The 26518-nt window shown below is 43.6% G+C and overlaps 1 protein-coding gene across 18 annotated transcripts in view; it reads right to left on the reverse strand.

Moving 5' to 3' along the window:
• MITF (melanocyte inducing transcription factor) overlaps positions 1–26518 on the reverse strand; it is a 112114-nt gene that overhangs the window by 76482 nt on the left and 9114 nt on the right. For 2 of the 18 annotated variants that reach the window (XM_068907027.1, XM_068907032.1), the window contains exon 2: positions 6359–6414. The exons of 15 other annotated variants lie outside the window; for them this stretch is intronic. Coding sequence is in view for 1 of the 3 variants with exons in the window: in XM_068907015.1 (XP_068763116.1) it covers positions 22524–22603 (80 nt within the window). In the remaining 2 variants the exon portion in view is untranslated. Of the gene's footprint in view, positions 1–6358; positions 6415–22523; positions 22619–26518 lie in introns of those variants that run through there. One more of the 18 variants, XM_068907015.1, reaches the window with a different exon arrangement.

A 26518-nucleotide genomic window follows, 5' to 3' on the forward strand; every position in this document is an offset into this window, starting at 1 on the left:
AACCAGGACAGCAATACAGATGCCAATACAGTCTCTGTCTCCCAGAGGTTTACCACAGCATGAACAAGTCCTCAGCTGGATGCTCACGCGTTGCAAATGGACCCAAACACAAGTTTTACCATTTAGTCTGTGCGACACTCCCTTTCAGCTTTTTGTGGGGGATCTCATTTAGGAGGTGGGGCCATAATTCAGTCATTCTAGATCAAATAACCCCACAGGTGTTCAATGTAGATAACCACAGACACTTTGTGCTTCTGGAGTCCTTCAGGAAAAACATAGCCAACACACAAAGATGGCAGACTGGCAATAGCTACACACTTAACAAACAGTTTCACAGTTTCACAGTTTCTTAACCACCATTTTCTTCCTCTCTGAAAATTAAGCAGAATCCCAAGACACACAAGTCCCCATTTCTCTCCAAATCCCCAAGTCAGGCTACACGGTCCTCTCTCCTTCCCATATGTTCTTCTAAATTGGTCCTTTTTTTCTCCTCTACAAGCTTAGCATAAGAGGCTGCAGATATGAGCTGCACTCATGCATCCATATAGAAAAGCTGCTGCTTTATAGGTTTTGGGCCAGAACTCAGAGAACTCAAAGTAGATGGCCCAGACTGCCCTTGCTCAATCTTAGACAGGTGTTCAGTACATCTCCTTTGCCTTCCCTAAATATAAGTGAAATTGGGACAGATGACTGCGGGATGCACCCACAAAGTGCTTAATAAGAGCAGCTGATGAACAAACCCATTCCTCTGAAACATCAAAAGTCATATTCTTGTAATAACAAAAAGTAGTATTCTCGCAGCCATGATAATCAGAGGATACGAGCAAATCAAGAGTTTAAGGAGACTATTTCATTAGATCAACAGAAATGCTTGGAGGAAAAAAAAAAGTTTTTAATGGAAAAACTTGAACAGTCAAATTCTTTGTTAGGCTCACAGGTACTCACATCTAGCTCTGCTCGGACCACCACCAAGCTCAGAAATATTCTTTTTTTGTTTTGATATTTCTCAGAGAAGACAGAAGCGGGGTAAGAAGAAAGAAACAACACTGAACAAAGTCATTTCTTCCCTTGTGAAGTCAGTCCAACTATATTCCAGGTCTACCAGTTCAGGCATCTACTTTTTCACATGGTTTAACACACGCACAAAAACACTGCCTTGTAAGAAAATTACTACCTAACGGTAGGCCAAATCTAAAACACTGTTAAACGCACCGCTGTTCCAATAGCACGTCAAGAGATGAAGCAGCATTAGCAGTGCAGAGATTTTTCACATGCCATTGGTTGTATAAACCAAGAAAATTGCTGCTATTGTGGAGCAACTGAGCTTTCATATGAACTAATAATTTATCCATAAAAAACATTAATCGGTTCTTTTTCACTGCATTTTACAGAAGCCCAGTTCTTAGACACAAAGCCAACTCTGCTTATATTTGATTACTGTTTCAGGGGAAAGGCTGGGGGAAGAATAATGAATCATTTACGAAGAGAAAACAAAACTCCCAAGCAATTAAGCCATCACTTCCAAGTCAGTTGGCAAGTTTTCCTTTATTGTAGGACAGTAACATGGTTAAATCAAGTCACCACAGCTGAATTCCTTCCCCTTCCAAGGCCTTCACGACACCCATGTCATGCCTTCACGTTCAATTCTAGTTATCTCGCTACTAGCCACCAGAGTAAGCAACTCTCAGGAAAGGGGAGACAAACAAATCACAGTGAGATGTAAGCTACAAAGCGCACTTTATGGCCGGTTTGGGTCGTAGCCACAAGGACTACTGGATAAGCAAACACAGGACACAAAGTAAGAGAGCGGCAGACAGGCCAGAACCACTCCTCATCCTCGGCCGAACGCAAAGCATTTCTTCCATGGCCTGCCACAAGTGCACGCCCTCCATCCTGGACTGCTCTCAAAAAAACGGTCAGGCTTCCCAAATCCTCACAGTTTCCATTTGTGATGCCAACAAAAAGTCCTTGACATAACGTAGGCTATCGCTATCCCGAGACCAGCGTTTGTGATGATTAGTACCCTTCTGTGCTTCTGCGCTGCTTACTCGCCTATCCTTTGCTCTCTGAGTTAAGCAGATTCACAAAATTGGAGCGACAGGGTTCATTCTTGGCTTTGTGCTGTGCAAAACACTACAGAGCACTGAAGTGCAGCTGGGACTCCTACGTACGGCCATACTGCAAACAATCCAGATCTGGCTATAAAGTTACAGAAGAGAAATTTCATTCAGTATTCGATAGTACAGGCACAGGGAGAGGACAGAGGGGAGAATAAGATGGTAGAGGACTTCACGTCAAAAGAAAACGGGTATAGTACAAGAAGTCTTCTCCTTCGGGAAAAGGGGCATGGGCAAACACAAGATGACAACACAGACAGAGAGAAGAAGCTGCTAGGACACAGAGTCAGCATGCAAGAAGTGGCCTCCGAGGGAAAGCGAGAAGGGATGCAGCACAGGTAGGAACTGCAGCATGGGAAAGGCAAAAGCCAGATACCGGGCCGGGGAAAGGAACGGCAAAGAAAGACGGCCTGAAAGAAAACAGTTTGGGGGGGGGGGGGGGTGAGACTAAAAGCATAGGGATACTCTAGCGATACTTGCTAGAAGCAAGGAAGGACGAGCACTTCTGTGGGTGTACGTGGAGAAAGGCAGATGGGGCAAGACATGCATGCTTACAATTCCAAGAAGGGCAAGAGTAGCTCTTAAAAAGAGAAGAGAAGAAAAAACAAAACACTGTTGAGGAATTGAGCAAACGAGAACAAGAAACCCTAAAGGCTTTTAGTTTTGTTCTGTTTAAGGAAAGGTCAAGACTAAGTGTTGTGTAACACAAAAGCTAAACATCTGCTTCCATGAAACGGACCGGTCAAAGTTCGCTCTCCGCACGTGGGACTACGGGGAAAGCGCCCTTTTGCACGAACAGGTAGTACAGCAACTTCTCATTCGCAGGGTTCCTGGAGGAGGAAGTAGCCCGTTCCACAGGTTTTTTACCCCACAGCTGTAGCACTGTCTGTTGAACTATTCCTACCTGTCAAAGAGTAGCATTACCAGTAGCTGATGGCCATGACTACAGGTATTTGTACAGAAACGTTGTTTGTCCTGCAACCAAGCACATTCTGTCTGCACAAGGGCAAGGGTTGTTTATGTCCTGCAACATTTTGTAAGAAAGTCTTACTTTCAGAAGCTCACGGGAGAGTTTTGCTTGGTGACACTAGCATCAGATGAGGTAACCAGAGGACTTGGCAAAGTTAAGTCTCAGTTCCTGACTGCTGCTGACCTGCATTCATTACCTCAAAGTAAAGCCACCTCCTTCTTGTTTCTATTTCCATATCTGCCAAGCAGGACTGATAAAGGCTTCTTCTATAAGGCGCTTGGAGGTCTACTGGAGAGGAACACCAAACTGCAACTAGAAGAGACGCCTGCTGTTGTCCAGGCACAAACAGTGGTCCCTGCTCTAAAGAAAATGGAGACAGGCCAAACACTTGAATGCATAAATCAAGCATGGCTTCACTGAGGGTACAAAGTTTTGTGTAAGGCACATTGCCAGTGCTACTGGAGATTACTCAGTCTGCCAAAAAAAAAAAAACAAAAAAACAAAAAAACCCACAAAACACACAACGCTGCCATCCTCTCCCCCCAAAAAAAACAAACATACATACCCACAAAAACAATACAAAAAGAACAAACAAACAAAAAAAAACCCCAACAACTGCCTTCATCCGTCCGTCTGTCCCAGCACCCTCCGGAACAGCATTCCACATACATAACATTTCATTGCACAAGCAGCTAAGCGTTAGCTTAGCTGTGCTTGAATTCCACACGACAAGGAAAAATAAATCACAAAAGGTATCTGGAGTGCTTGCAGGTTTGCTTTCTTATTCACAGCACAAGTTATATTTGCCTCTGCAGTTACTCCTTCAGGCTCTGCCCAGATGTGAACTGAAACTAGTTAAGTAACAGTACAGTTCACCCTTGATGATGCAGAGTTTCTAATGAGGGACTTCCCAACAAAGTAATACTCAGACTTTGAGTAATAATTATTCATACCTGCTATAAATAAACACAGTTCCTAATACTTTTAATATACTCCTCAACCACCATGCACCAAAGCCTACTAGGGCTTCAATATTAGACGATTTCCACCAAGAAGTTATGTTCTCCTGAACTATTTATAGTGCAAAAAAGCCATATATCATTTCCCACAGTGATGGGGGAGTTAAGCAGAGTGGCCTAACTTAAAATAGACTTACTGGGCATCTGCTTTATTATAGTTTTCTTCTTTCACACTAGGTCAAAAAGTGTGATGAATGTCCAAAAAAATGCATTTACTCTACTATAGGTATTTGAGAGAAATGAATTAAGTTTAAATGTATGCTGGTCTTGTCCATCTGCATTAAAGGTTAGAAGTAAATTAGCAAATGTTAAAGAAACCAGCTACTGAATGACTTGCTTCTGCAAATTAAGACAGATAGAGGACATCTGAGTATTGGTCCTATTTTGCTACATACCGTTGATCAATAGTGGCTATTTTACCCTCTCCTCGGAAGGGAATGTTCTTTCTCCTTACCTGAAAACAGGTTATTATGGAAATCGCATAACTCAAGGTTTTTATATAACATTTGCTTTCATATATTAACATACCTTTTTTGTACCCATACCTACATTGATACACACACCAATTTCTCTAACTGCTGCTAAACAGTTAATCGATTGTACTACCACAATACACATTGAAGCTGACATCAATCAGCACCATATACAGAATCTCACACACCTTATCCAGAAAGCACTATACAAGTAGCAAACATGACTGCTCATGTCCCAAAAGTCTTACAATAAAAGATAATAAACGACATAAGCAGCATGGGAGGAGAAAATATTGTGGCAAGAGACAGCAATGGTCTTTATAAAAGACACCAATCAACGGGTTTTGTTTGCCTTTATAATAATGATAATAAAAGAACAACCCATTTCTACTACAGATCTCTTCCTCCCTTTAAAGAAAATAAAAATCACTCATTTGCACCTCTTCACACTAAAGTTAGTGGTAAACTCACTTCACTATGACAAGACCAACAGACAGAAGCTTTCACTTTAAGCAGCTGTGCAGCTGGTGGTCTTTCCTCTCCTCCTCCCCAAGCTCTCCTCCGCAGAGCCTTCCCCTCCATTTTCTACGAGCGAAGCTGATCCTGTGCAATACTTTCTGCTTTAACGCTTCCTGTAGCAGCATCTCAAGCTCATCGTTACCTGCCAATTACATTCCTGTGCTGTCAAGCTGAAGTTCTTGAAGAACAAAAGACACAGACAGATGGAAAAATGAGCTAATAAGATTGAAGAGGTGTTCTTTATAGAAAGAAAAAACAACCTTAAGAACTGAAGAGATGAAGCAGAAAAAGGCAGCAATAGGAAAGCAAGCTAGTTAAGCAGAGGCAGCGAGAGGCACCTGCTCCAAGAGCTTGGCTGAGATGACTCACCTGGTCCTCAGTCCCTCACTCAGCTCAGCTCAAGCTCAGAGGGAAATGCTACACATCAGGAACCAAGGGTGGAGCTGACAGCACATTTCCTGGGCAATCACAGGAGTAATAAGCAGCCTGTTTGTCCACCCCATGAAAATTATAGGAACGTCAAGGCTGTTCAAACACATGCAGCATATGCAAAAACACTCTGAAAGCTGCTCCATCAACCCTGGGCTCACAGGAGGTTAACAAGAGCCAGGGGAAGTGGCACACACTGCGGGGATACTACCAAGACTCACTAAGCAAAGAAATTCATGTTCTTCTCTGCCACTGGGACAGTCTTAAAGACATGACACCAACTCACTGCCCATCTCTCAGTTCACAGTACAGGTCATTAATGAAGACCATTATAAAAGGGTCAGGAGGACAACAATCAAGAAACAGTGCTCTATGGGACGAGCACACAGCAAAGCTTCAGGAGGGAGAAGCACACAACAGATAGAAATCTGGAACAGTGGCTTCAAAGGAGGGAAGGGTAGAAGGCAAAGGGCATGTATGAAATTATAGCAGTTAAAGTCAACTTTACAGATAGACAGGGACCCCTCAAGGACAAAAGAGCCAGTATAGAACGCCCCCGCACGGGGAGTCTGGTAGAGCACGTTGTCCGGAGAGAGAACTGCTGCATTTTCAAGGGTAAGAATATATCTAACGTTTTATTTCAAAAAAAGAAAGAGTGGGAAACAGAGAGCCTGATGAAAGGAAGAGTTCCCCTGTGTGCTGCAAGAGACTGAAAGGTCTTCTACTGCTTTTAGAGATGTAGTCCCACTTGCTCTATGTGGGAAGGACCAAACGCACATGCACAGCAAAGAGACAGCGAAGACAGAGCAAGGAGATGAAGGGGAAACTCACCTTGATATCAGTTCCCAACCAATTCCTCACGTCTAGAAAATCTCTAGCCAAAGTTCCTGCAAAGAGAGACCATCTCAGCACTTCCATGCCTCATTTCCTTGGAGATGAGGCTCTCAGTACCCCACTGCATTCTCTTATGCATCAAACCGATACCTTCGTACCCTGTGCCATTCATGTTTCTCATCCTCTTCTCATCCTCATAACAGAGCTATTACTTGCAATGCTTCTAATCACATTTAATTAGCATACGTTGTATGCAAGACATCCATAACCTTCAAAGCATCTTCCAAACGCAAGCTATAGCAGCGGAGATTTCCCCCTCTGCTCAAGGTATTTGGTAACAGGATAGTGACAGACATCCCACCAAGTGGCCTGTTTCCAGGCCCTAAGGTGGCACAACCCTATGAATCAAAGATTAATTTCACACCCACCTGGGATGAATGAGCTTTCTTTAGCTTATCATAAACATTTAGGAAGAAAGCAGCAAGGGGAACATATGACTCACCAGGTATCTGCTAATCTATAGCTGATCGTCCTAAGTTATTAGATTTGTGTCATGTTTCAGAAATAAACATTCAGATTTCAACGCTCATCTCAGATCTACAGCACACCATCGTTACGACTGACCACAGTACTGGAAGGTCAAAACAGATACACAGTAACCTTCTCCGGGAGATAGAAAATATCAAGTTACCCAGATCAATCAGAAATAAAAGAAAATCTAACCTCAAACAATAACATATTCACTGATTAAGACTTTTTCTTGAACTCTTATAACCCCTGCTCTGTTCGGTTAGGTGTACAGAACAGCACTGGCTTAACAGACTCAAAAACCTACAATTTTTTTCTTTTAAACCACTAAAACTCTTTTCAGGTTTCCAGAAGACCCGTATTATGTTTTCCCATCCCATGCATCCTCAAAGGTGTTCGGCACAAGAAGAGATAATGTCTATCCTATAACTGAACAGAAAAACAGTCTCTCTTATAGTTCTTTACATCTTTCTTTTAAATTAAGCACAAGAATGTGGAAAACCTCAAAGTTTCCTTTCCCTCCCAGTACTCCTACTCCCCGTCTCAAACGGGGAAGTCGCACAGAACTTCAGTGATCTGTTTTTGGGGAAGCCACAGTCAGGGACACCAGCACATTGCATGCCAGATTCGGAAAACCAGAACTGCCATTACAGATCACACCATCAATTCCACTGCCCTTCACAACAGCTATTACCAAGTACATTAAAAGAAATTATAAAAGCCAAATAGTAGGAAAGCTTCCTGCCTGGTATTCACAGCGTAACAACTGGTTTGGGGCCCAAAGCACGGATGATTGCGCTCTCTCTGTAAAGCAGGTTCTCTCTTGCCTCAAAGGTATCATTTTGGCTGAAATGCACCCAATCCTACCAGATCCATAGCATCAATGTCACAGCAGTGACTTTTACAGGAGAATTATACCACATGTGAAAGGCTCTTTCTACCCCCCCAACACATTTAACTCTGCCTTTCAGTTCCACAAAGCATCTTATTTTAGTTTTTCTTGTACTGCAGAGAAATGACACACATTATTTCACACACTTCTACATAAAGTGTGCGCGTATACAACACTCTTTCATTCATTTCTTCTCCAAATAAGATTTAGGGAAAAAAAAAAAAGAAAGAAAAGGAAGGAGAGGGGAAAAAAAAAATCAAAGCATTTTACAGATGGTGCATACCAAAGCCAAGTTTTTGGATATATGGAAGATATTATATTGCTTGACCACTACCTAAACTCCTCTTTCCATATGACATACTCAAAGAAACTCAACTCTGATTTTTTTTTTTTTAAATCATTTGGGCATGTAAGACTATGTTACCTTATGCATTAAAAAAAAAAAAATGCAACCTAAAATATGCACAAAACTACAAGCACATGAGTCCCAGTAATTTGCTATGATGAAAATACTCTCTGTGGTTTGGACCCGAGGGTCACTCTCTGAAGTCCTTCACCTCCATGTCTGCTGAACATTATCGCTAAGCTCCCCTAACCTCTGCCTAAGGTGATTCTTTATTCCCAGGAACCCCAAATTAGCCAACAGCCCCTTTTCTTGCATAAGGATATAGGTAACATTCTTCATATGTGCTTACCAGCAAAGAGCTTCCTCTACAGGATTGGGCAGGGTCTGGCAGGCACCAGGACACTTGGTCCTTCTGCACCCACCTGGGGCTTCCTAGGTGGACGGGACCCCAGAAACACTCATTTATTGAGGCTGACAGACGAAGACTGAGCGAATCTCACCCGAGGACAGCACTGCCTGTGTGGACCCTCCCAGAGCAATACTCACAGGCACTGATCAGTGCAGCAGCAACTGCAGGAAGGCAGGGTATGGATCCACCAATGGTTTCCAGATACCTCAAAAATATGTTATTTTGATTTCTCCTCTTCCCTATCTCCCCCCCTCCCCGCCCCGCTCCCCACTTCACTCCAGTAAACCTGACATTTTTTCCCTTTTCTCCAGGCCAGTATTTTTATTGTATATACAGGCACTTAACCTATGTTTGATAACAAAGGGAATTAAGCTGTAAACGACCCTAAAAACGGCTTCTTTTCAATATACTGTTCCTACTGTGTTTATTTTGTGTTCATGTTCAAGGACTACTAATATGCCATGCCCTGGTCTTTGTTTTTTTCAAGTGAAGCAAATTTCTTGTCATCTTTGGCAACACAAGTTTTTGCTTCAACAAAGAGCAACCAACAGTTAAGTGTAACAGTTTGGTAATGAATGAGACAATCACCATTAACTATGGTCAACAGCCACAGTTTCACACCCTGTAAAAGCCCTGCTCCATGGCAAACAAGAAAAAATTAAGCGTTATCTGCTCTTTTTTTTTTAAATACAGTTTTGTATGTTTGTCTAACTCACAAAACCACTTTGTTTCTTTTAGTGGGAAAACTCACATCATTCAGGTCCATTCAAACAAATAAATGCTATAGATTTGACTTCTGGAGCTCTAGAGTCTTCAGGCCATTAGGAAGGAGTCTGCACCTTGTGCTGAGGCACTGACTCCCTCCTGGCCAGGTAGACCCTGCACCACCAGGTAAGAGCTGCAGAAGAGCTGGTGGACTCTCAGAACAGCATCACTTGTATCGAACAATAGAAAATAAGCAGATCGATCTGTTATTCCCACTCTTGCCAGCAAGTGTTGCTGTTTACCAAGGGAATAGCAAAAAACGATGAAGCAAGAATGAGAAAAGAAAAATATTGCTCAGTTTCCTTCTTGTGTTCGTATCCAAATCTTGCTACAGAGAACTCCGACGCATCGGCTGAAACTCAACGCGGCTTCAGAAAAGCATGCTTTTGACAGTGCCTGAGAACAGAAGGCTTGCAGAGTATTTCCTGCAAAAAACCTGAACGCGCATAGGATCTTCTGCAGTGCAGATAAGCACATTGCAAATGCCCGAGGAGAAAATTTGTGTGGGGAGATAAATGCACAAACTATTCTTAGTAACAGATTTCTGCATTTGTTAAGCTAACTCCTGCTGGCGCTGCACTGAAAAACCTATCTTTGCTAACACGTGCCCTAAATGTTATGAAAAAGACACTATTTTAAATTCTGGTTTACGCAACCTGAAACATCTCTGAGAACCCAAGCAGGCATTTTCTGGGTATTTTCTTATATTAAAATGACTACCTCCACAGTCAGAGGTAAGACTGCATACCAAGTCAAACACGGGCTGCCACGCCAGGTGCAGAGAAGGAATACAGCCCAGAGCAGCAGCTCGTAAGCGATACCCAGCGCTGCGCGTTGGCATCAGAAACCTGACAGCTAAAGGCACAGCAAAAGCCTGATCTCCCCCCAGAAGCGAGTTGCACAGCATCACGAACCATAAGAAGGTTGAAAATCGCGGCTTCAAAAGGGGGTTTTCTGCTGGCTATATACTGTCATTCAGGTAGAATCACATACTAGTATTTAATGAAACATTTAAGCAAATCCTTAATTTTCAGTATATAATCAAGTTCCACTCCTCGATCTCTTCAGGCAGGCAACACAAGACTCACAGAAAAAGCAGTAAACACTTCAGAGATGCGTAGATTTAAGGAACATGGTACAAGCCTCAGAAACACCTAGGTACGAGGTGGCAAATGAGATGGGAAACTTGATCCGAATTTCCTGACACAAACTGAAACAGCAGAGCAGTTGCCCCCATTTTGCGTTTTAATAGATCCTTTTACCATTTAACTTCACTACTTCTCTCAACTGCCACATTTCAACCTGAAAAACTATTCTCGGTAGGCAAAAAGCGCATTGCTGACTCTTTCTCACTTTAACATCAGCTGTTCTCCAAAGTTCTCCCCTAGCATTTATTCTCGGACGCTATCAGAAGTTGGGCAGAAAGTCTCTGACGCATCTGCGGTGCCCCACGACTGAGTTAGACCATGCAGAAATCACAGCCAAGGGCATTCTTCCTAACATGACTTCTGTATAGCTATGCCTCTACTGTACCAAACAGACCCAGACCCCTGGACACACTCACAAATAATTGCTACTAATAAAGTACTGTCACAGGAGCCGGCACATTCACACAGTCCTCGACTGAATCCTAGTGGAAAAACCGTAATAGCGAGCAGAGCAGAACCTCACCTCTAAACCCGTACTCGAAACCTCACCCAATGCCTGAAAGCAGGATGGCTGTTCAAAGCCACCTGAAGACCATTATGAGTTCTTCCTGCAACACTCAGTTTATAGCTGATCATCTAGAGAAAAAAAAAAAAGTCATCATCGCACCTGGGAATAACTGGGACCTTTATTTGTAGCCACCACAAAGGAGAGGTCAAAGACCGAACAGAGTCTGGGGTGAAGGACTTCTCTTTCACTTGGCTGTAGCAGCCTGCAAGTTGCAAGGATTCGACGCAATTTTCTAGTCCGTTAAACAGTCAAAAGCAGTATTAGTCTGGATCGCTCACAGCAGGTGTATAAAGTCTCTTCCTCCTGGCTCTCATGAGTCACATGCTGGTACCCCCTTTGAAACACAGCCCCCTCTTTAATCAGCTTTGAAAAAAAAAAACCCACTTTTTAAAAGGTGTGGTACAGATAGGGCCGTACAGTAGTGGTTTAAAAAAAAAAAAAAAAAAAAAAGTATTTTTGCTGCTAACCCATCCTCATGGCAACAGTCAGAAATACCCTTCAGTAACCCGTATGTGTCAACAAGCTTTGTTACAGCCCAGAATGTTTGGTATAACAGTTATTTCACAAGCCTCTAGCAGGACTGTAAATTCTGGCAACGTCAAATACGTTTCCTTTTATTACAAAACCCATCTTGAAGCCCTCAGAAATCTCTCTCTTTTGTAACTTAGTACTTCTATATTTAGAAAATTACTCGGATTACGGATTTTTTTTTTTTTTGTCTTCCTGACACTGCAGAAATGGAAAAAAAGGAAAGCACGGCCACAAACTACCAGGCAACTTTTCAAATAATGGAAAAGGTTAAGTTCTTAGAGAATAGGACTGTTCCTTTGAATGCAAAGGCCTGAATCATGACTTTCAGCTGAAACGCTGCTTCCCACTTTCCCCATCTGTAAAATGGAAATGCTGTCCCTCACCAAGCTAACCTGCAGCTGTGACAGTTTGCTTCAGATTGCAAAGGGTCAGGGTGCTTGGAGGGGGGACTCGAAGGTGCTACGTGACACACAGTGGATCTGAATTTACATTTTCAAAGGGGAGCTTTAAAAAAAAAAAAAGCTCCTAAGCCTATACACTGCTAAGCCTTTAATAAAGGTCAAAGTCTGAGCAGGACTCAAAAGCACAGTGTCCTGCTATGAAGCTTATGCACCCACTCAGGGGGGCTACCCACCTTCCTAACCCCCTGCTTGCTCCCTGCAAAAATTACCAATACTACCTATTTATCCCTCAGCCAAACTGAGAAGAGCAGAACTTGTTCACAAGGTATTTTCTCCCCCAAAGACAAGCAGCCTTTTAGAAGAGCTGGACTCAGCTGTTTTAACATGTATACTAAAGTACATAATGAAGCGGACTTTGCGAGTTAAATAAAATTTGACAAAGAGTTGATGGAAGCACAGATTTCAGTTAATCTGACAATTCAAATTATACCTTAAAGAATAAACAAGCCTGCTGGCATATGCAAAGATGAACATTAAGGGCAAGCTTGGCGTAAGAGACCTCTAAACCAATCCTAAACCAAACAAACGAGCATGACTGACAGGATGACCAGCACCCCATCCAAAGCAAAGTATCGTGTAGTTCTTTCACATGGACTCAAAGATTTTAATTTCTTTGAATGAGTCCTCCCAACTAAGATGAGCTTTTTTCCACCAGTTCTGGATTAACGGGCTCATTTAACTGCTCGTCAAGGATATCCAAGCTTTTGATTCCCTGACTGCAACCTGCTCTGCAACTAGAACTAATACCAAGGCCTATCCAAATCGCTCAGTATGACTGAACTGGGGGAGGGCTGCAGATGAGTTCCCAGATCCTTGCAGAGACTTCTTTTCAGGCACCGTTCCAACAGTTTCCTAAAATTATGGCAGTAGAACAGAATGTGAAGCAGGGTGGCATGGTGCTGCCAACACATCAAGCCTTTGCAATGATTCATTAGCCCAGGCTTGATGAGTTGTTCCTGATTTTGAAATAACTACAGAAAGAAGGAACCAGACATCAAATCTGCCAGAGCTCAGTCGATCGGTACCCAAATTCCAGGTGCTGGGCAAACGGACAGAAGCAGACCGATGGTCCTTCTAGCTCAGTATCCTACCTCCTAGCTCAGTATCCTACCTCCAACGGTAGCATCAGGAAATGGGGAAGCACACAAGCCTGCCTACCACCCATGCTCCGTTCCCCCGTACTCCTCCAGCACCCCTAGTCATTAAATTAGGGATGTAGCAGCCCTTGTCCAGTTCCCTTTAGCGTCCGTTTTGTCTGTGATATGGTCTAAATCCCTTTTTGAACCTGCTAATACCATCTACCTCCACAGCTTCTTGTAGCAACTATATCTAGAAGTTAACTGCTTCCTTAAACTGACCTCTTTCCCCGCAAACCTAAATTATTGCATTGCATTTATTCAGTTTTGTTTTAATAAGCAGATATCTTGTCAAATGATAGAAAATGTGTTTGACTCCATTAACCACAGAACAAGCCAAGTAAGCAACCATTGGTTAGGCACAATTTTCATGTTTCAGCATTTGTACTCAATCATAATCCAACTTCTCAATATGTTTTTTTCTGAATGAAAACATTACCATAAATTAAGGTTTAAACATTACAAAATTATCTGGTTTTCCTACTAAACCTTTTTCCAGGCTTCCATCCTCCCTTTCCCCAGAGAAAGGGTCTTTGAAAAAGTTTTATCAGATACAAAGTATAACTTTGTCTGCTATAGCAATTTCCAGATGGTCTCCAATGAGATGCACTCATACAATCACTATGAATTTTCCAGTGGGGAAGGAATAAATGGAAGCAAGAGGGAATTCCTAAAGAAAGAGCCTTGCTAGCGCCTCATGAGCTACGATACTTCATCCCTTCTAATAAAAACCATACACAATTGGATCTAATCCACAGAGATATCAAACCCTCCCAGTGACTTCACCCCTGTCTCTAGCCCAAACGGTTTTTGCATGGAAAGAGGGCCGCGTCCCAAGCAGGTATTCAGACTGTTGGCACACCTTACTGGAATTGCTGCCTGAAAATTCAGCCATTAACATATGGAGTACTTGGAGCAAGCACTTCTATTTTTACTATATGTCTTCTTTTCCAAGTTATTATTTTCCCTCTCTTACCAAGTATGTGGTAAATCAAACAGAAAAATGTGCATTAGGATTGAGAAGTATAGACTAGACATTAGTTTGCCTATCAGAGCGACAGCACTTTTTCCCTACTGGATCTTCAGTCAAATTCTGTGCTGCACAGAATAAACACTATAATTACATTCAAGCAAGCCTTTCTCCTTCTCTGGAAAGGAGGAGCCCCTATACAGTAACATCAGGTAACTGTTATATGAGGATAGTCTGGGAGATAGGGAGGCACATCTCCAGGTCCCTGCATAAAGATCAGAAGCCAGTATAGCCCTTTTTTCCCTATTTTCATCTTAACAGGTTTTGTTACTTCCGTTAAGGCACTATCCCTTGTGTCATCTTAACTGAGACCCCATAGCTGCCATCAGTTTCCGGGCCTCATCGAATTGCCTCCAACCACACAGCAAGACAGGCCTGGGAGCCAGAACCACAGGCTCCTGAGATCTGAGAAGAAACGCTGCAAGCCAATTACCAGCTTAAGACTTTTATCCACAGATTTTGTTAATTCAAAGACGCCTGTCAGCTTCCGAGATCTCTATCTGCCAAATTGTTATATGCAGCGATGCACATAGGAGGTGGACAGACGTGGTTCAGCAGCATACACAATTACAATTGCAGATTACTGCAACCACCACATACAAGAACATTAAGTCGCCACAGATGATTTCTGGAGACACCTTCTCTCCCAAGAGCAGGAGTTGGAGGAGGAAATTATGTAACCCTACTGAATTATGGGACTACTTTAAATGTAAGGGCTTAAAAAAGAAAAAAAAAACTGGAAAGCAGAGTATTAGAGAAAGGGACATGTCAGGTGTTGGAGAAACACAAGGAGCGTTCAATGGTCTGAGAGGGAGCATGCCATCACACAAGGACTACGACCATCCTAAAAAGTGTAAGGGAGCCAATGCAGGACAGGGAGATAGAGGTGTCTGCAACACTGGGAGTCCAGACACAAAGAGAAGGTATCACATGAGGATGCCTCCCACTTTCCTTTCAGACTTGCTGCCTTGGGACACGCGTTACACCAAACTTCTTCCTACAGCAGTACATCAGAGCCCTGCAACTAAGGCTCCTAATCAGGCTCTCCATCTTCCATTCTCACTGCTCAGAGGGCCTTAGGAAATGCCACCTTTCTCCAACAACATCTACTCAGTGCTTTCTCCCATTTCTGGAGGAAGGTCCTCAAACGCAACGCCAGAGCTACCTTGCCATCCTCCTCCCAAATTTGTCTCTTTCCTGGGCAGGATGCTGCTGAGATTTTTGACAACACTGAGGCAGTTGGTGAGCTGGGGCTCCTTCCTGCCGCGCTGACAGCACTGCCTCACTGCTTCCTTTCAGCCTGTCACCATCTGCTTCTCACATCTTATTTTCAGATTGCAGACTTGCTGCGAAACAGCCTACCTCTGTGCTTTATGTTAATGCAGCACCTAGCAGCGCAGGATGCTAGTTCCCAAGTAAGGATCCTAAGTGTTACAGTAAAATAAATAACAACATGCAGAACAAAAGCAGTTTACAGAGGGCTTTGTTGTTGGAGCTTCCCAGCTACACTGCCAGAAAAATAACATCGCATTTCATAAGAATTTCCCTGAAATGTGCCAACTGCAGAGGAACTTTCTTGAACTAGCATAGCTTCAAAGTAGCCAGTATCAAAGTCCCAGGTGCGTGTACAAAGCCATGGAGGAGAAACGAGCTTTAGATTCGGACTAATTATTCTGGACAAAAATATGGGCTCTGACATAATGTAATAGCTATTTTGGCACAACTTTTGAGGAGCATGAGTAAGCAGCCTCTCCTAATTCTTGTGCAGATCCTTGAGTGGGTAGCAACTCCATAATAGCTTCATCTTGTCTTCGGAAAGCTAACACAGATGTGAACCCTGTCAAACTAGTCCGCAACTACCAGCCCTGGCTCTACACTGAAAAAAACTTAATCCCGCTTCATCCATTATATATATTTTCAGTCATTGCAAGTGATTCCAGGTATTGATGGTGGCAGAAGGGCTCAAACAGGCTATCAAAATACCTTGGTTTAACGAGTTACCATTCATCAGCTGAGCAGTGATAGCAGCCACATGTTCGCTGTTAGCCCACAGCAAACATGCACTAACACGGTTTAGCTTAGCCTATAGTGAAAGAGGTTGGTGTTAACCTCCATTACATCATATTTGCTACGAACTAGGACTTTGCACACAGATAACTACTGCAGCAGAGCTGATATCACTCAGTTGTTACACAGAATTAACTGAACTATGAGTGAGCCGTAAGATTATTAGCTCAGTGAACCATTATATTTGGGACACGGTTGCTAGGAAATAGGCATAAAGCTCAAGGAGAGAGTCCTGTCAGGTTGTCAGACAGCTGGCATTACTGCTCATTCATCTGAGAGACTCAGTAAGTTCAAAAAAAAAAAAAATTATAGAAAGTCATCACATTTAACTCACGGGTAAAGATGTCGTTGAATGCATACATGACAAATGTCACGCTTCCTACTAGAATGTTGTTTTTAAGACAGCGAAATTCAGCTGCATACAGAAAACCGAGGCCAGACCAGCCTGCATACAACTCGCACATCACGTTTGCCTTGTCTTTATGAAACCAGCAGCTTGCTTTCATGTCCCATCCAACCCAACACAACTGCAAGTTGCTAGTGAAGGAGAAGCCCTCCTCTAGGTTAGGTCTTGCAAGCACGCGGCCACGGTGCAAGTCCGTTCTGCAGGCTGATCCGACGGAAAACTTTGTTTTGAGCACGCGTGCTCCGCTCGATCCATGAGATTAAAAAAAAGCTCTCCCTGCAGCCAACTCTTACCCAAGGGAAGCTGCAGGACAGCGTAACCTGAAGCATAGCTGGGCAAAGCCATGCCTTCCAGCAGCCGCCTGCGGCTAGAAGAGCTTTTGCGGCGGGTGTAGCCCAAAACCACACCCCGAGGAGCGCAGCGTCCTTGTGACGGCATTCGTCAGATGAACTTTTACCCCATGTTACTGCCTTGGAAATAAAATAGTTACGTAACTGATAAAGAGGCTATTTTTTTTCCCTAAATCACTCAAATATCAGTAAAGGTGAAGACTCCGATTTCATATACCTATGATATAGAGGAGCTGGTTGGGGGAACACTGAGCCTCCTGCACCTTTGCCCCCATATCTACTGGGGCACACAATAGCAATGAATTAGTAAAAGTCCATTTTAATATGAGAATGTATGTCACTGGGCTAAAAGATGATAAACAACACTGCTCTGCACCCCTGTGGTCACCCAAGACCTCTGGGCAGCAGAAATGGGTGCAGTTTTCTAGGCCGTTTAAGGAGGCCTGTACCTCACACCCAAGGACAACGCAAAGATCTCCGAATCATTAGGGCAGCTCTGCACCAGCACGTTTCCCTCTGGAGCGCGAGGGCTGCAGCCTAAAAAGGAGAGTTTAGGCAGTAGCAGTCACCTGCTGCTAGAGCCTTCTTTCCTGAGCTTCTCCCGCAGGCATATGTGCAACAAGCCTGACACTTTCTGGGGAAAACTAAATCTGCTTCCCCTTGAGTAGTAGCTCTGCGCATGCGGAGGGCGGAGGTAGTAGCGTGCAGCTCTACTCCAATGGTGGGCGTAGTTAAACGCTCCTCTTGCCAAAAAACCTGGGTACCACTTTTCTTCATAACAGTAAAGGCTGTGGTAGAATGTAAAATAAGGGCACAGCAGCACGAAGGTTATTATTCTATAGTAGAAAGGCCACGTCAGTTTTTGTGAAACAACTCCGCTGCCTGCAAGCGTAACGATTCTTCCACATACTACAAAAATCCCAGCTCCATTACTAATTCCCAAACCAAGTGAGCGCGCTCCTTAGCTATGCAAATGCAAAGGCAAAGCAGTTTCTTCAAAATGCTTTTCATTAAGGACTGAGCATCTAGCACAACTTCCTATCCACTGCGTATAATCTAATTCCTGCACTATCCTGTTTCAATTTCTCATTACTGAACATCTTTCATGTTTTAATTCACACGATATTAGATTTGCTGCACTAAACTAGCACCTTCTGAACTCCAGAGTAAGCTGGAAGTTAATTACTAAACCAGATTTTTAAATGAGAGTAAAACTCTATTAAGTGCCTAAAGCAATGCTAAAGTTGACAGCTTAATTGACGGCAAGCGTTGCAGAGTTAAACTGCCCTGACAGCTTCATTCACCGAGGAGCTCACACAGCACGAACAAGACCTCCCCAGATCCCATGTTTTACCCAGAACATGGGGGACGAAACCGTCTTACGCCAGTCATCTGGCCCGCTCTACCTGTTAGAGTCCTCTTTAGCAGGAATAACCCTCCTGTATTTTAGCTCCTGAACGCACCTCCTCAAGTTGCTAGAGGGAATAAAGACTGAAATGGCATCAAGGAAACGTAGGGAATCTCAGAAGCATCAGGGCACAATAACGCTGTACTCGAGCGTCAGGATACGTATGCGTTACCGCATATAAGCGGTACCCAGTACTTGCTAACTTTTGTTTCAGTCATTGCTTTCCAAACATCCTTGAGACAACTAGCTTCAGGTCCCAACTGCCCTGCTCCCAAATCTTGCATTTTCAGCGAAACACTCAAGCGGCATTTGGAGGTGGCTTGGTAGTCAGGTGTCCAAACCTCTTCCCCTGCCTGCTTCTTCTCATCTCCCCTATACGCTTCACCAAGCCTTAGATTACATGGGGGGAGGCAAACAGAAGCCGTGGGGTAAAAATCACTTTCACTGCATCTACACATACAGGCAAAAACTACCTCCAAGATCTGTCAGCATCTAGGATTCAGACAGTAATAATTTTGTCTCTGAAGCATCTAGCAGCTACGCCTTAGAACACTCTTGGGGAGCACAGATATTGCAGCATTGCATTTACCATCCAAAATTACTCTCATTCACCAGAGAGAACACAGTCCAAGAGGACTGCACAAATGTAGACATCGTCGCCATCTATAAACAAAGCAAAAAGAACCATCGACTCTGTCTGGTCTCAGGCTTCCTTGGAGCACCTAGACAGCAACAGCTAATCAAGTTTCTCCCCCAAAAAGTGTTCCTCTGGGATAAGGCCATCAACTTTCTGCTTAGTTTCTCAAGAGCTACTCGAAATGCAAAAGGAATAAAAACCGGAGCAGTAAGCATCAAGTATGGAAAAAATAAACGATGTTTTGCTATTGCCAGTCAACTACAGCTACCAAAACATGTCAGAGCTTGACAATACACAGAAATGAATGCTGCCTCATAAAATACAAGTTGAAGACTGTGTGGTCAGCAAACATTCAATTCTAGGCTTAACAGTAAGTGAATCAAATGCGATTGCTATGGCATGGCATAAAACTGGACTCTTATTTGCTATGGACAGTGTCGTTAAAGACTCTTGATTAATTGCAACACTTCATTTTATCCAGGAAGGCGCCTCAAAGTATTCAAGTAAACTTCTTTCTGCTAAAAAACACATTCTGTAAGATCTCCAGTTCATTGGTCTTTGAAGCTGCCAAAAGCTTCAAAGCAGCAAACCGAAATGTAGTCCTATATATAAACTGCATGCAGGAAAGCGCATGCAGGATCAGTCCCGCCAAAGCTTAGATACTTGATTCAAGGTGGTATTTGTTTAATAAAGCTTGGCAGAGATCTATTGTATACTGTCCTCACCAACACAGAAACAGTTACACGTTACAAAAAGGCACTTTGTGTACAGGGCACTGAGGACGGCCTCCAGAACTATCCCCAGAACGTGAGATGGCCAAAGTTCATGTTTACTATTTTTAAAGTAATTTCAACTTTACTGTATGAACGCGTAACAGACAAGTTAGTGCTGGTGCATCAAAGAACTGGAATATTTTAGTCAACCACCCCAAGGAATTACTATACATGTTAAAGAGTTCAGATAACATCGCAAGCAATGAGCATTTGTGAAATGGTTTCCACAAACGACGCCAAGGCACAGCTTTGCAGCACTGACACATTCTCTGCACTAAAAAGCGTTTATTAAATGTAATGATACACTGTAGAACGCTCTGCATCTTTATCACTGTAGGGAATGATATAGCAAAACACTAGTCCGTGTCAAACACAACCGAATCAAGATGAGGAGGAAAAATGGTTGGGCTTTGAGCCAAGACAGAAATGATACAGTAGCTGTCCACCCGGTCTTTGACTATATCTGCAAAATAAATGGCTTTTAGCACCAATTGCAACAGTTTAGATTTGAAATAACACAGAATTCACCTTCCCTTGTCTTAGGTAGAAAAGCAAAACTGAAGTAGCGCAACTTTTTGCGGGGGAAGAGGGGGTTGAGCCAAGAACGCACACTTCATCCTGTGCTTTGAGCACATACAACAATACATACAAACAAACATATATAACAAAAAAGCTTTGAGTTATACAGCTATAACTTATTAACCTAAGTATGAGTTCTGAAAAACTCAGAAAAAAAAAAATCAAAAGTAAAAAAAAAAAAACAATTTTTTTACTGTGAGGGTCATCAAACACCAGAACAGGTTGTCCAGAGAGGTTGTGGAGTCTCCACCTCTGGAGATATTTAAAACCTGGCTAGACATGATCCTGGGCAACCTGCTCTAACTAACTCCGCTTTAAGCGGGAAGTTGGACGAGACCATCTCCAGAGGTCCCTTCCAACCCCAACTACTCTGTAATTCTACACAGATATTGGGGGAAAAAAGTTAAGAATCCCAAAAGGAATCCTACTTCTGAGTTTTCAGAACCTTTCCACGTTAGATCTGATATTCGACTAACAACGCAGCAGTTGGCCTTGGGAATAACATCGTTTGGATTCAGAAAGCTATTGCCATAAATAACTCCTTTTTCAATCTAGTGGCACAAAGAGCTCACTATCACAGTAAGCACACGCGCGCGCACATACAAGCGTTGAAGGAATCACTCTTAATGATTTAAGTATGCGCAAATCTAACTACTCATCTGTCAAATGTCTAAAACTTTCCAGCGCTGAGAACTTTATCTCTTCCCTTCACTTCAGTCAAAAAAAACATGAGCCAGCGCTCTCATCAGGACATCGGAAACTAAATGAGCGGTTAGCGCTCTGACAAAAAAAATATCTGACTGATAGTGCACTTCCTGTCTTAAGCAGACTATACCGAAATTCAGTTAGTTCTGCATCTCACATTAAAAAGACTATGCATGTTATCTTTTACTTTTCTTTTTTAAGTAGTATTCAGTGAAAGTGGAACATATTAAAATCACAACGTCAGGCTCAAAAGTATATCAGATTTAACAGCCCGCCATATGCTGAACACACATCTTCCAATCCAAAGTATTTAAACCACATGCTTAAACTTAAGTACAAATAGTCCTCAACAGCACGGCTCATGCACTTAAGCTCTGCTGGATCAGCACTCCCCATGTTTGTTACAGCCTTAGGGCTGCAACAAGTTTAAACCTATGAGTACAAAACCAACTGAATTACTTAGGATCCTGAAATAAAGAACGTATTGAAGTGTTTTGCTGAACTGAGGTTTGGTCCAGGAAAACCTTTAAGCGTATGCTTAACCTTAGCAGGCATTTAAGTCTAACCCTCTTCAGAGAGGGGCCATAAACGCTGAATTCTTTCCCGAACTTACAGCTTTCAGTATGCAGAGGATTCAGAGTAAGGGCATTGGGGGGGGGGGGGAACCACCACCACACTATAGCAAGTATGGGCTGAGAAAGAATGCTTTTGGGAGAGACTGTTTATTATTTTAATATTTATATTACTTTTAAGACTTCAAAAAGTTTAAGTTGCTTCTAATAATCCAGGGCATAGGCCAGCATGTAGTTACCGCCCTGAATTCTAATTCAAATTCTCATCTTCATCTAACAAGACGCCAGGAAACAGAAAAGAGCCTGTTACCAAAACCTTAGGGAAAAAAAAATCAGTTTAAAAAAAAAAAATCAGTTAAATTATCCAGATGGTTTTCATTCCACAGGAAATACTAAATCAGCAGTTTGCAGAGCATGGCATTCTCTAAATACACAAAATAAAGAGAAAACAATACACAAGTGGAAAGCGCAAATGCTGAGCGCATTATATTTTTGTTCCAGCAGAACCGCAATACAATCGATACAGTCTTGCAGTTCTAGAGCACCCTTCTTTCTGCTGCCAAGGGTGCTCTGCAACTGCATGCAGTTCCAAAAAGCATCCCTTAATTTTTCCAAGGCCTCCTCCAGAGAGGAGGAACCACATTTCCATGTCAGAGCCCCCAGAGCCAAGCAGTCCTTGCATCATCAGGGGCAGCCAAACAGCACCAAACTAAACATCCTCTCTGCTTTGGATGAGTCTGCACATAGCTCAGTTCAGGGCTTAACCAAAACCAGAGCCTGATTCTGCAGTCTTGAAGCAAGCACAGGGAAATCTGTCTTAGACTAAAAAGCAATTACAGGATTGAACTTACGATAGCTGTGAAAGTCCTTGCTGCAAAAAACAAATCCACTGAAAAAGGATAACAAGGGCAGATAACGCAATTTCGGGCATCGTGCTATTTTATAAACCCTGCATTACTCAACACAAAGCTGTTACAGATGGGAAACACGCATTGTGTGACAGGACCAAAAATCATTCAAATCTGCCAGCTGCAGAATTAGAAAACCGATCAGAAAGATCGGCGAGAGCAGAGCCACGGAAAACATCCCTGCAGTTACAGATGGATATTTATCCCTCTTACACTGCACCTCACTAAAACGTTTCATAGCAACGGGGCAACAGTTATCAGGCAGCGGCGGATGGGACTGGTAACCATACGAACCAGCACCATCCTCCCAGACTCGCAACGCGCCTCACTAAAACGGAACGGACAGGTTAGCGAGCAAAGCCTGCATTTAAATCAAGAGAAGCGGTTAAAAATAAATAAAGAAAGAAATCGCGAAGGCATTTCTTCTTTAGATCTGCTAGCTTTCCGCATCAGCCAGCCAGGATGTCACAGCCAAGCCTGCGTCCCTGAGATCATTCTGCCGAATATAATTTTGCACCGTATCGATGGCACACTGATTCTCTGTAGAGAGCAGGACCTGTCACCTTCTACGTGCCTTTCTTGCGGTGCCGAGAATAGCTGCCATCCACAGGCTGCAGGCAGAAACCCCGGGTGCAGACACGGTGGGGATTATCAACTGACACCATAACCTCTATCGGAGGCCCCCCAGGTTACAGCTTACCGCAAGAGCGGCCTCTTCTTACCCAACCTCCCTTCATTAAGCTGATACGCAGTGCAACACTCGGCACAGCAGAAAAGCAATTTGGGAGCGCAAGATCATTGGACCTGTTCCTCCGCGGGTCTATTTATAGCCTAAAGCAACGCTGCAAGGCAAAAGGCCAAATGATCAACAGTTGCAAACAGCAAGTTGCTGAAGATCCTGGAAAACACACACACAACGCGATCAACGCGGAGATCGTCGCAGATCCCGACCAGCGCAGCTCCTGCGCGGCCCGGAGCCAGGCTGCTCACAGAGGAGACATTTGGTCCTACGGAGGCTATGGCACCTCAGGACACCTCTTCAGTGCACCTTCATTAAAAAGGCTAAGTGAGAGGTAATTAACAGTCTCCTCCACAAAAGCAAACTCTCTCAGAAGGGCAGCAGTTACTGCCTACTCGTCCCCCGGGATCTCTCCCAGCAAGCAGGACCGCGGTTGGAAAGGTAGGGTGAGTCTATGCAGCTCATTCCTTCGGGAAATATGGAAAGGTTGCAAGAACCAACCCCCCCACCCTCGGCTTCCCAAATGGCATCTATTAGCAGCGCAGCAGCAATCGGCGCCAGGCTCCCCACGGAGCTGGCTCGCGCCATTTGCGGCACAGATTTTCATTTCTTACTACAAAGTCCTTGCACCGTGCGGCAGCTCCAGCACCTCAGAGGTCCTTGTAACGGGCAGGTCTGTTTAACGTCCTTCTATACTACTTGATACTCTTGCAAAAACAGAAAGTCATTGCTGGCCCAGAGTATCTGTAGAGCTAACAGCTCCAGCAATACAGTTTTTGACAGTAAATATCAAGAGCTGCATGAGGTGGGAACCAGATTACCACTGGAAAAATAGTTTTGCAATTCAATTGGAACTTTTGATTTGGCTTGTTGCACAATTCACAAACAAGTTGATGTGATAGAGCCATCTTCTTGTTTTAAAATTATCTTCTGCCATACCCACTTTATTCCTTCGAAATAATCCACTTTCTACACAGACTCCAGCCTCCCTTGCTGCACCTATTTCACATTCCTGAAAAAATCAAGCTCTCTCAAGAAGAGGTCCATAGTCGTCTTCCCTCTTTTAACCTTTTGCCTGACAGCTTCCTCACCCAACACATGCCACTTGGAGAGGTCCTCTGATCACCAGTACCATCAGGGTCAATACCACACTTCAACCTCCTTTCCCTTCTGCAGCCATTCAGGAACCTTTGGTTGCCATAACCCTAAAGGCGTTTTCCCTTCATCCAATTACCTGTCCCACATATACCACTCCTCCTATTTCAGGCAGGTCCCTGGATTTCATGCTGTGACCCCAATTGCACAGTTCTGGACAGCTGCCCTTCTGAAACAGATGGTGCTGAAAGGATCTAATTTGGGAGCACATCTTCCTTACTTCCTGGTAGAGCTGTTCTACTCTGTACAAATAATTACATACTTATTGAATCGGGATGAGAACCATTCCAGATGAATGCTTACTCCCTTGTGTTACCAAGCTATTCCTGCCCTTACCGGTCCAGTGGATATTATGGATGAGTATTACTAGCTTTTGCAAAAGAGCACCTCAAAAGCCCACAGCTTAGTGATTTGGGCACTCCAAAAGGCGACAGACATGCTCAACCTTGTATTGTGAGTCATGCAGAGACAGGACTTGATCCCCAAACTTCTACACCCCGAGTGAATTAAGTTGGGGTGGGGGGATGTCATATCACCTGCTATTCCTCAGTTCTGCAAAAGTGGAACTATCTTTGGCACTCCAGGTCAAGAAAGCTTGAGCAACAGCTAACCTAGAGCAGACAACCAGCTCTTCAGCATTAAACGCCAGTACCTGTCTCTGATATCTTCACCGGTTGGCTCAAGCGCTCGCGCTCCCCCACACTGCATGCTAGCCGTTACAAGCCGTCCTTGAAGCCACCTTTTCCCCAGCCATTCTGCAAGGGACCTCGACACCTACCTCGGGGCAGGGGGGTTCGGTCCCACTAGGCAGCAGCACACGCAAAATGAGATAATTCAAGGTAAACCCAAAGTTCCCTGGGAACGCAGCCCCGGGTGCCCAACACGACGCGACAGGCAGGCGAGCGGGACCGGCGCACGAGGTCGCAAAACGAGCAGTCGCACAGCGCGCTACTAATCCGAAACTCCTACCTCAGTAGGCGTCAGCCTAACAACCAGAGGCACAGCCTAACAGGTAGACTTATAACGTGTCCTCTCAAAAGGTGGAATAACGATTTATCAGATAGCAACCTTCATGTTACAACAACGAGAAAACAATCCCAGCAACTCTTCCCAAGCGTGCCTACGTCTTCGCTAGACAGCCCAACAGCTGGAACGTGCCTTTAGCCTGGCTGAGTTTGGGTAAATTGTAAATATACTGGTACAAATAAAGATTGCTAGACTGAGCAGAAGGCTAAATACAGTAGTTATGGCATCCAAGGGGACCCAGAGTATGGGCCCCTGACCTCCTTTCAGCTAAACTTCCAGTGGGCAGTCCAAATGAACCTTTTTCCCTTTGCTTTTCTATTAAATCATCTCCCTCCTCCCTGCTTTCCATATCTCAGTATCATTCCAACTCCACTCTCAGGTTGCAACTGTTATTTATTCAGGCTGAAGTTCACAAACAATAAAAGAGGAGGGGTTTGGTTTATTCCTTCTGCCTCTGTATTCCTAGTTTGGCTCTCTAGCCGAGTATGCCATACCAGGTCACATCCAGAAAAAAGCTTTTCCCCAATAAGTGATATTTCATGTAAAATCTCTCCTCCTGTATTCAGATAAAACACGAAGAATCCTGGATGGAAAAAATCTGTGAATAAGACATGCTTGACAGAAGTCAGGCTCTCTCCCTTCAAATGGCTCAACAGTTCCTTTTTACCTCCTCAGTACTACTATGACTTCCCAATTTGAAGCTCCAGGGTCTATTAATCCGCTTACCCATAGCCCTGATCTCTTGCCTTCTGACAGCATCCAAATCCTGCTTCTGTCTTCTCACCCTGAAACAGTTCCCAGTTGATTTAGCTCCACCCCAGGTTTCCTCAGTGGCCTTTTTTTCCTCTCTCCTCCAGAGAGGATCACAATAATTCCTATTTCCACAATAATTCCTATTTCTGTATGCATTTACATATTACAAGAGCATGGCTGGGAGCGAGATTAGTACAGATCATTCCCTTTCTCCATTCTCTGAGGTGTCCTTCATACACAGCATTCCAGCAGCTCCCACTTCCCC

This window comes from Struthio camelus, chromosome 14, assembly GCF_040807025.1.
Source record: "Struthio camelus isolate bStrCam1 chromosome 14, bStrCam1.hap1, whole genome shotgun sequence".
Lineage (NCBI taxonomy): Eukaryota > Metazoa > Chordata > Aves > Struthioniformes > Struthionidae > Struthio > Struthio camelus.